Genomic DNA, 10,280 nt, shown 5'->3' with positions numbered 1-10,280 from the left:
TTCACAAAGTCAGAGACTCTGTCTCCCACTTGTTCAGATTCTCATTCAGAATCCTCAGTCTTCTACCTGGGCTCAGCCCAACGTGCGGTGAGGCGTACAGGCGATTCGTACCTCAGGGGAGGAAAATGTTTCCTTTCATTGTGCAAGGAACATTCTACTTGTCCCTGTTCGCTTTTCTCTGCTGGATAACTTCTCCAGCTTGTGCAGACCTTTTGAGATAAAAGCAAAAACAAAATCACGACATTTACCACTACGTAGATCACAACGGTTCTGGTAGATGCATACTACATCATAATGCCAGCTGTTCATTATCCAGTTAAACAAATGATTTCATGTGTTTTTGCTTTTCCAACCAGTTGCTTTGATCTAATAATGAAAATACATGGAGAAGAGAAGCTTGCATGTATTACTGTAATGAATTAAAGGAATGGAAAGCAAATTGAAATCTCAGGATTTCTCAGCTATGAAGACTCGCCTAATAAAACATTTCCCAGAAAAACAGAAGAAAAAAACAAAGCTGGATTGAATAATGAATGAATTGAATTCTGGAGAGCAGACAGCTGACACTGGGCTTCTAGAAAAACACATCCTCCCCCCTAAGGTTTCAAAGGCAGCAAGAAGCAAACTCTGAAGGTTTTACCCGAAAACACAGGTTCTCTGGTTCTTAATTGGAGTCTATGGATCAATGCTTGGAAATACGTGAAATTTCACAGAGATTTAGGAATATATGTGTACGTGTGTAGAGTTCACCCTTGAACGATGTGGGGGTTAGGAGTGCCGACCCTCTATGCAGTGGAAAAGCCAGGTATAACTTTTGACTCCTCCCAAACTTTACTACTTATGATGCCAGCCTCAATGAAAATATGTATAACCAGTAAAAAGAGAAAGCTTTCTGGAACACTTCAGATCCTGAAGTTTCATGGGCCAATTTGTGCATGTAAATCAATGTTTAATGCTTCAGTAGATGATCAGTTAGAGAAAGTCGTTTTTTGTATTCCTAATAATGAAGATCTCTAAAAAAGGATGATGGATTTGTGTTCACATGTAATTGAATATTTAAGGGTAATGAGATTATGGAGGAACTGTCTGCTTTGGGTTTGTTTAAAATGAGTCCCGACAACTTAAAATGTTTATTTGGATTGGTGCTCTTGTTTCATGTTGAAAATACTAACCATGATCAGCTTCAGATTCTTTAATGGTAAATGAGGAATAAAATTGTCATGCTTCATAATTTTTCTTTCCTCTTAGTAAACATGCAGACAATTACACAAGTCATAAGTTTACAGCTCAATGAATTTCACAAAGTTAACAGGTTCACATAACAAGAATCCAGACCAAAATGGCAGAACCCAAGAATTCCACTTATGGCTCCTTTTACCCACTACACCCCCAGCCTTCTGAGTTTTAACACCATGGATTGTATTTTCCTGTTTTTGAACTCTACACAAATGAAATCTTTCATGGCACTTATTTGCGCTGTGTCTTGTTTCTTTTGTTGAGCCTTATTTGTGAAAGGTACCTACGTTGTTGCATGCAACATTCGTTTTTCATTTCATTTCTGTATGGTATTTCATTGTAGAGTCATAAGCAATTGATTGTCCCAGATATTGATGAATATATACTGTTTCTGTTTTTGGAATTATACAAGGAGTGCTGCTATAAATAGTCTCGGGCCCATCTTTTATCCAATGCATGCACACCTCTGTTGGTTATATACTTAAGAGTGAAACTGGGGGAAGGGTCATAGGGCATGCATATGGTTAACATTAATAGATACTTCTTTTCCAAATTGCTTTTACCAATTTATGTTCTCACTCACCAGCAGTATATAGGAATTTGTTTTTCCATATCCTTAAAAACACTTGACTTTGCATGTTAGCCATTTTGGCTATGTGTAATATCATTTTCCAGAGGTTCCAATTTGCATTTGCCTGATGACTACTGATGTCGAGCACCTTTTTATATGTTTAGTGGCCATTTGGATAGGCTCTTTGGTGAAGTGACTGTTCAAGTCTTTTGCCCATTTTTGTATTGTGTTTTCAGCCTTGTCATTGTAGAAAATCTTTTTGTATTCTGGATAGAATTCTTTGCCAGATTATATACAGAGATTATGGATTGCTTTTCACTCTGTGGCTTAATCCTTTTACTCTCTTAACCATACTTCTTGAGGAAAAAGTTAATTTTAATGATCTCCAATTTATCAGTATTTTCTCATTATAATTAGCCTTTTGTTTTCCATTTAAGACATCTTTGCTTATCACATAGACTGAAGACGTTTTCATATGTCTATGTCTGAAATCTATTTTGCCTTCCGCTTTTAGGATTTGCAATTCATACAGGATTGATTTTCGTGAGAATAGAGCAGGAGTCAATATTTATTTTATCCATGTGGATACTAGAGTGACCCAGTGTCATTTCTCAAAAAGGTTTTTTCCCTACACTACAGGCTGTTCCCACACTGAAAATACGTTACCTTTGACATAACTTGGGTGAGAGGTTAACCAAATATGTGTGGGTGTCCTGATCTTTTCTACTTCTTTAATCTATTTGTCTACACTTGTCCCTATAGCACATTGTCTAGTTACAATAACTTTATAATACATTTTGTTATCTGCCAGTGTTAATCATCTGCAAGATTGCTTTGACTATTCTTGGATTGTTGCATTTCCATGTAATTATAGAATCAGCTGATTAATTTCTGCAAAAGTTATGATTTTTATTGGGCTTATATTTAATCTCTTGACATCTTAATATACTGAATCTTCTAATGCGCGAAGCCTTACATTTATTTATCTTCTTTCTCTCAATCATGTTTTCAATGTAGAAGCTTACACATCTTCCATAATTTTGTATTTATATTCATAAGGGATTTTGGTAAGTCATTTTCTATCCTTGTATCACCTTGCTGGATATTGGAGTGAGGATTATATTGGCTTCATAAAATATGTAGAAAAGTGTTATTTTTTTTTTATTTTTTATTTTTTTTACTATTTTCTGGGAGTTTGCATGAGAGTATTCTTTCCATAAGTATTTAAAGGAATTTCATAACAATGTTTTTGTTGTTAATTACATGATTATTACATCTAAAGCATATAGGAAGTACCTGGTAATTAATAAATGGTATAAAAGGCTAACTATCCATTTTCTCTGTGTAAATCACCACATTAAAATGCCAGAAGAGTAGGCTTTATACAAAGAGACCTCCATAAAGAAGCAATGTGCTTTATGCCATTCTTTAAGTGTAACCTGTCAACATTGATCCAATTATCCATTGATACTCGTAACATTTTCAGAAGATACTTTATTTTGATTTCCTAACCATTTTACTACCATAAAAGTTAGACTGATACTACACAAAAGAGAGGTGGGTTTTGACAAGAGTAGTTTTAAATGATACAGATCATTCCATCTTGTACTAATGAAGAGTTTTTTGTTGTGAATAGGTATACACTGAGTTCATGACATCTAATTTTTTTTTCCTTAATAATTCCATGCCCCTTCTTTCATTATGAGTCACTGTGCTCTCTCCCTGCTCTCCTTCTAGTGGAATTTTTCAAGGGTTACCGCCAGGCTGCCTCCATGTTCCTAGGGCTACTCATTTCTCAACCCAAATCTGGTTTCCTTTTTTTTACCATTCAACTGAAATGACTCATCACCACGGTCTCCACAAGTTGCCATGCTGTGAACTAAAGGTCATTCTTCTGTCCTCAACTGATGTGATCTCAGTGGTCGTTAGCACTATAGACCACACCTGTTTTCTTGGAATACACTCCACCAGTTGAATTCTATGACAGTGTATGCCTACTGCTTTTTCTCTTGTTTAATATTTCTATTTAGTCTAGGTGGACTCATCTTTACAGGACTTTTTGAGTATTGAGTCAATTTCTCAAAGCATGTGACTTCAATCATTTCTATGAATGTTGACCCTTAAGCACATATATTGGCATCTGTTTGAGATCCCCTTTTGAAGCCTCATCAGCTACCTCAAATTCAACATCTTCTAAAACCAGGTTCAAGCTGTTCCTTTCATGGCTGCTCCTATAATTCTCTCTTAGCACATACCATCTTCCCAGACCCGACAATGACCAGACTGAGTGCCCTCTTTGTCTCTACTCTTTCCCTCACCCCATAGTCAAGCAACTGATAAGCTCTGCTCGTTTTTTCTCCTACCCATCTCACAATTTCAGAATTTCACTTGTATTTTTTCCCATTGATACTATTTGAAGGCCCATCAATTTATCAAGACTTCACGTTGGCTCTTCCGTGGACATTCATAATTGCTAGTCTACCCACTGCAGCCAGAATATTCTTTTTCAAACTTGAATCTACAAACATCATGCCCCTTTCCGAAAGGTATCTGTTTCACGTCTTTTACCAAGGGAATGTAGTCTGTTTTGTTCAGGTAGGTCATCAGTATTCAGTATATGTTCATGAAGTGATAAATGACAAGAAGAAGAATCAGAAAGTTTTTGGGTTTTTTTGTTTTTGTTTTTGTTTTTTACCATGCACAAATATATTTTCCTGTGATATATAGGTAATAATGACTTCACCAATATAAGACATCATTTAAATGTTTATAGTGGCCATGCCAGAGCTTATAAATAATATCACACAATATAAGCTATGCACTAAATGCAAGAAATTACTTCCTCTGATCGACCATGCTAATCTACCCAGATCAGCCCTCTGTATACATGAAAAGGGCAGAGAAGAAAAGTCGACTATGACTCAATCAATTAATCTTGTATTTCCTGAGTGTCTGTTAGGTGCCAGACAGGGTGCTCCATCAGTGGAGGACAGCTGGGGTCAAAAGCCTCTGGTAACTACGAGCTATAGCAGAATAGGGCAAATGCCAGAAAGATATAGAAGATGTGAGGGAACAAGAGAGAAGGGTGGAATGTAATTCAGACAAGGATGTTAGAGAAAGTCTATTTGAGGCAGGAAACTTTAGAAACTTTTAAAGAAGGGTAGAATTCAGGCACCTGGATGTCTCAGTTGGTGACTCTTGATAACGATTCAGGTCACAATCTCACAGTTGTGACATCAGGCCTTGTGTCGGGCTCCTCACTGAGCATAGAGCCTGCTTGGGATTCTCTACCCACCCCGCACCCCCCCTTCTTCCCCGCTCATGCTCTCTCTCTTTCAAAATAAACAAGCATTTATTTATTTTTTTTATTACGTTTATTTATTTTTGAGACAGAGAGAGACAGAGCATGAATGGGGGAGGGTCAGAGAGAGGGAGACACAGAATCCGAAACAGGCTCCAGGCTCTGAGCTGTCAGCACAGAGCCCGACGCAGGGCTCGAACTCACGGACCGCGAGATCATGACCTGAGCCGAAGTCAGCCACTTAACTGACTGAGCCACCCAGGCGCCCCAACAAGCATTTAAAAAAAACCTAAAGGAAGGTAGAATTTCAGAAACCTGAAAGTATTCCCGGTGAAAAGAACAGTCGGAATGAGGTTTTAATCTGGCATAATGTAATCGCCGTGACTCGTGAGAGGTTATGGAGGCCTTGGCTTAGGGGGTGGTGATCAGAAATGGACAAGGTAACACAACAGTCAACACTGGATCTACAAATTTGTGGGTTGGGAAGTGTGGGAAATAACATAAGTAACAACAAATGGGATGCCCAGAGTCTCCCAGCCCAGAAGATGCCAGTGCCAGTAAGGGAAATAAGGAAACGAGAAGGAGACTATGACATTAGGAGTCCTGGGGGCGCCTGGGTGGCGCAGTCGGTTAAGCGTCCGACTTCAGCCAGGTCACGATCTCGCGGTCCGTGAGTTCGAGCCCCGCGTCGGGCTCTGGGCTGATGGCTCGGAGCCTGGAGCCTGTTTCCGATTCTGTGTCTCCCTCTCTCTCTGCCCCTCCCCCGTTCATGCTCTGTCTCTCTCTGTCCCAAAAATAAATAAAAAACGTTGAAAAAAAAAATTTAAAAAAAAAAGGAGTCCTGAACACATCAAGGGAGCAATAATGGAGTTTCTGACCCACCGAGGGATAGACGCCTTTAAGACATCCAGGCAGGGCTGGAAACGGGAGCGTGAGGTTTGAGAAGAGAACCAGGAGAGCTTGGCTAAACTTCAACATTCCTACTAAATTATCTTCAATGATCGTACTGTGAATCCACAATCCATAAATTTTATATAAAGCATTCTGGAATCTTTCATGCGAGTTTGATTACTCGTACAAGTCTTCACATTCCCCTTACAACTAACATTTTTAACCTTCCAAGCCTCCTTAATCAATTAACACTTGTTTTCCATTGACAGTTTATTAAAGGCTGATTCGGTCCCGAATCGCAGCTGCTGTCTGCATCCTAAACTTAACGCTCCGAATTCCTGTTGGGTTACAGAGGGAGTAAGAGTCGCTAATGATGGCTCCTTGTTGGACAAATTATTTCATTTTGAAATTGTATAGCCAAAGAACAACAATAAAGTATCAGTGCTACTTTTAAAAATAAATAAGGGGTTATTTTGCTTGCTGAAAGTTTTCGTTCGAATGACTGATCAGATCTCACATGTCTGTTTAAAAATGTCTGACTTAGGTCGTTACAAAATGACAGACTATGATAAACTACATGATAGTCGGGAGTGAGACAATGAGGCATTGTTTACACAGAAGATTGAGTAACTGGTTTCACAAAAGAGGTTCTTGGATATCTATTGTATGTACAACTAAGAGATTTACTGGAGCTTTTATAATTTCTGCAAGGCTCTTTTCCAACCAGCTTCATTAACTTGAAGCAAATCAAATCATGCAGAAATCTGGCTCAGCCAGAAAGAAACCCAGGAAGATATAATATGAAGAAAAACAGACACGGGATGATAAGGTTTAGAATCTTTGGCATTTTTCATAAACATTTTGTTTGAAGATTATTAAATTACAACCCAGAGAGGAAAAAAAAATAGCAAAACTCACTATTAAATCTGTTTTTTTTTACCTCGGCTTTGCTTTACAATACATACATATATATATATAATATATATATATATATATATATATATTATATATATATATAAAACTGCACAAAGTATGTGTCAACAAAATACGGTCGTTACAACTTAAATATCATTTGAACATAAAGTATTGGCATACATTTTATATATGCACAAAATCGGGGTTTTTACCTGGGGGGGGTACTATGAAATGGGGGCTGTAGGCATCAGATACTATTCAGGATTTGGGGATGATGCTTTTCTAGGAACGCGGTTCTGAGATATAGATGTATTACATGCAGATTATTTTGCTCAGGAACGAAAGATCATTTTGGACTGCTGCCTTATTTTTACTTTCTGCCCCCAAATGCGGGCGAATGAAGGGATTACGACAATCAGGTGAGCGGTCCACCTTCATTCGTTAGTCCCTTGCTCCCCAGCCTTCACCTTTCTTTCTAAATACTTTCAGAATTCATTCATTCATCCCCCGCGTCCTGCAGCTATAATATTGACATTTTATTTTGGAAATAAAGCGAAGTCAAGTCAGAAGAAATGGCGTTTTTAAGGCAACCAAATACTCTCACTGAAACCTTCGCTTTTTGGACGAGTGGCCCCTTTGGACTTTCTGGGGCCTTCCATTGCCAGCAATGGACGGTGAAAGAGGCTGACATCCAGCGCCGAGGTGTTGACCACAATTTTCCATACGGGTCCTCAGTAATCCCGGCTGAAAGACTCCCAAAGACTTGAGCTGATCTGGGTCATTATTTAAAAATCTATGCATGATATATACTATGTGGGGAGACGATGGCTACCAGGGATTTGCTAACTCGGAGAAACCGACTGCCTCACGTGAACAACAATCTGAAAGGAGTGTGCAGACGGGAGTGGACATGACCGGATCTTCAGGAGAATCTGGTGGAGGTACCATAACAAGTTCAAAGTCCCTCTTGAATCCAGGTGGACTCCCGGCTGTTTTCAAGGAGGCTGTTGAGACCCCTGACAGCCTTAGGTTACCTTCTACGGGAGAAGGGACATCAGTCTTTCACGGTCTCTGGCTTGTTTCCTTGCGAGGGGCCGACCTGCTACGCAACCGGCACACCCGTGTGCGTGGACGTGCGCACACGTGTGCAATCGGTGCCCGTGGAGAAGCGGGGAGAAGAGGGGGAGGGCTCCACACAGCACGTGTTTTGGAAAGACACCGTGGGGACCACCGGTGGAACAGAGACACCACGGGTCTCACCGACCCCACAGGGAATCGGGTGCCGGTGGCCAGAGTTGGCGCGTGTCCTAGACGGCACTGCGCTTCTTCCGAAGGGGGCTGTGGCTGCTGCAGGGTCTCAGTTCGGCGTACTGCACCTGTGAAAACAAACAGACGGGACGCCGGCGGTTAGGTAACCCTAGCTCGCCACAGTGCGTGTTAATGGCTCCCCGAGGACAAACCGAGGCAAAGGAAGGAAGGTTCAAAGGTAATGAATCATTTTCTAAACACAGGAACATGAAGGGATTAATTGCAGGAAGGATTTGAGAAGTCATGCATCATTTCTTGAAACCAAAATATTAAAAGCAGATTTTTCTAATGAGACGCCTGGGTTTCTACCTGCTCGCGGCGCGGCCAGATAATTCTAGGTTTGCGCGTGCCCGTTTTCAGCCACAAGTACACTTAATAACTGCCTCTTGCGAGTGCTTTCCTTAGTACACGACGCAGCGACTTACTAAGAAAGAGTCATTTCAAACTATCTACAATCTCGGAGGAAAAAAAAATGTCTCTGCAAACTATATACATTTATTTGGCCAGAGAGAAGCCCCCCACCCCCCAAAAATGTTGAAATTGATACTGGCCACAAAGTTAAATAGATTTCTCTTAAAAAGGAATTTCCTTCGCAATGTAATGGCTAAACCATCTGTGATAAACATGAGTGCTCAGGGTGTCCCCAGTGGCAAACTGTCTATTGTGTTATTAGAGAGCACTCTTGGTGACACATGGGAGGATCTCACTAGCATATTGTAGATCCTCCTCGAACGCTCTTTTGCTGTGTCCCTCTGTAATCATGTCACCTCCCAACTGGATGGCCGCTCTGAGGGGCTGCCGTGTCGACCATGTAGAGACAATCCTTGCGGTGGGGCGTGCTTGATGGAGATTTCCTTTCTTCAAGAAGGCAGGGACAACCTCATGTTGCGACCCAAGTGACTGCACATTGCGATCGCATTGCTTTGGTGTGTGGGTTTTGAATGGCTGACGGCAGAATGGCTTTATTTGAAGTATTGTATTACAGACCACATGTGCTCACTGTTTTTTAGCATTTGTGCCAAACTCCCCAAGGACATCGTGTCCCATCACATATGTTGAGCTACACTTTGCCGAGAGCAAATACATGAAAAAAGCACCCTTTCCTTAGAGTGTTTTGTGAGGGTCCCCCAGGGGAGCAGGGGTGACATACCCTCCAATCTTCAGTGCAAAACAAACAGGGCCGGGTTACTGTTTTATGATCATGTGATGCAAATGTTAACGAGTAACTTCATATTCATAGAGCGCAGTTATTAGCTAATTATATTATATAATGGAGGTGAAAGAGAAATAGCATCACGGAGTCTGTTTTAATCTCTAGAACTCAGAATGAAGGGGAAAGAAATTCTAGGGCTTTTCACCTCCAAGTCACTGTAATCCGCACAAAGCTACCTGGGAACCAGTGATGCGACCGTGGCCCAGAGACGAAAATCGATACTTGATTTGGATGCTGTCAGATAATAAAGGGCTGTGTCTTTGATCATCGCGTTGGTACGTCCTACCACGGTCTCCCCATCTACCTATTCTGTGATCTCGATGCTCCTTTAGAGAAATCATTGCCTACCCTCCTTCCTCTGGATTTATGGCAGCCTGATCTGCAGGGGCCTAGATCAGGTATTCTATGAGACTTTCTGGTATTGTTGCCTCGTTTAATCTCAGCACATCCACAGAAACCAGATGCCGCTGGACAAAGTACCTGTGAATAATACTTCCGATCGATCTCCAATTATGTCACGCTATCTCTGCCTTTATGTGTGAGAGTGAGTGGGGGCTTTGCCCTCAGCACCCCTCAGTCTTCAAAGGGGAAAAGATAGAAGGGAAGCCTAGGAGGTGATAAGGGCAAGGAAGAATTAAAACAAATAATAATAATCCACCTGTCCACTACTTCCCCTAAAATGCCTGCCACGCGGCAGAGGGGGAAAATAAGAATCCCCCCAGCTTGGGATCTCCCATTCACTGAGCTCATCTTATCCTCCTGGGGGAGGCAAGCGATCATAAAACGGAAGAACACCATCACACTATACCCACACAGTAGGGGTTCCAGATCATTCTTAAGTAGCT

At 40.9% G+C, this 10,280-nt stretch overlaps 1 protein-coding gene across 4 annotated transcripts in view; it reads right to left on the bottom strand.

Annotated features, from left to right (window-relative positions):
• Positions 1-6,078: 6,078 nt before the first annotated feature.
• Positions 6,079-10,280, bottom strand: part of MCTP2 (multiple C2 and transmembrane domain containing 2) — a 242,443-nt gene continuing 238,241 nt past the window's right edge. For all 4 annotated transcript variants that reach the window (XM_058736701.1, XM_058736702.1, XM_058736699.1 and 1 more), the window contains one exon: positions 6,079-8,290. In XM_058736701.1, the coding sequence (XP_058592684.1) occupies positions 8,222-8,290 (69 nt within the window). In that variant the 3' untranslated portion in view covers positions 6,079-8,221. The remainder of the gene's footprint in view (positions 8,291-10,280) is intronic.

The sequence above is a fragment of the Neofelis nebulosa genome, chromosome 7 (genome assembly GCF_028018385.1).
Source record: "Neofelis nebulosa isolate mNeoNeb1 chromosome 7, mNeoNeb1.pri, whole genome shotgun sequence".
NCBI lineage: Eukaryota > Metazoa > Chordata > Mammalia > Carnivora > Felidae > Neofelis > Neofelis nebulosa.
The sequence above is the reverse complement of the archived record's forward strand: the minus strand, read 5'-3'. Positions and strand labels throughout refer to the sequence as shown.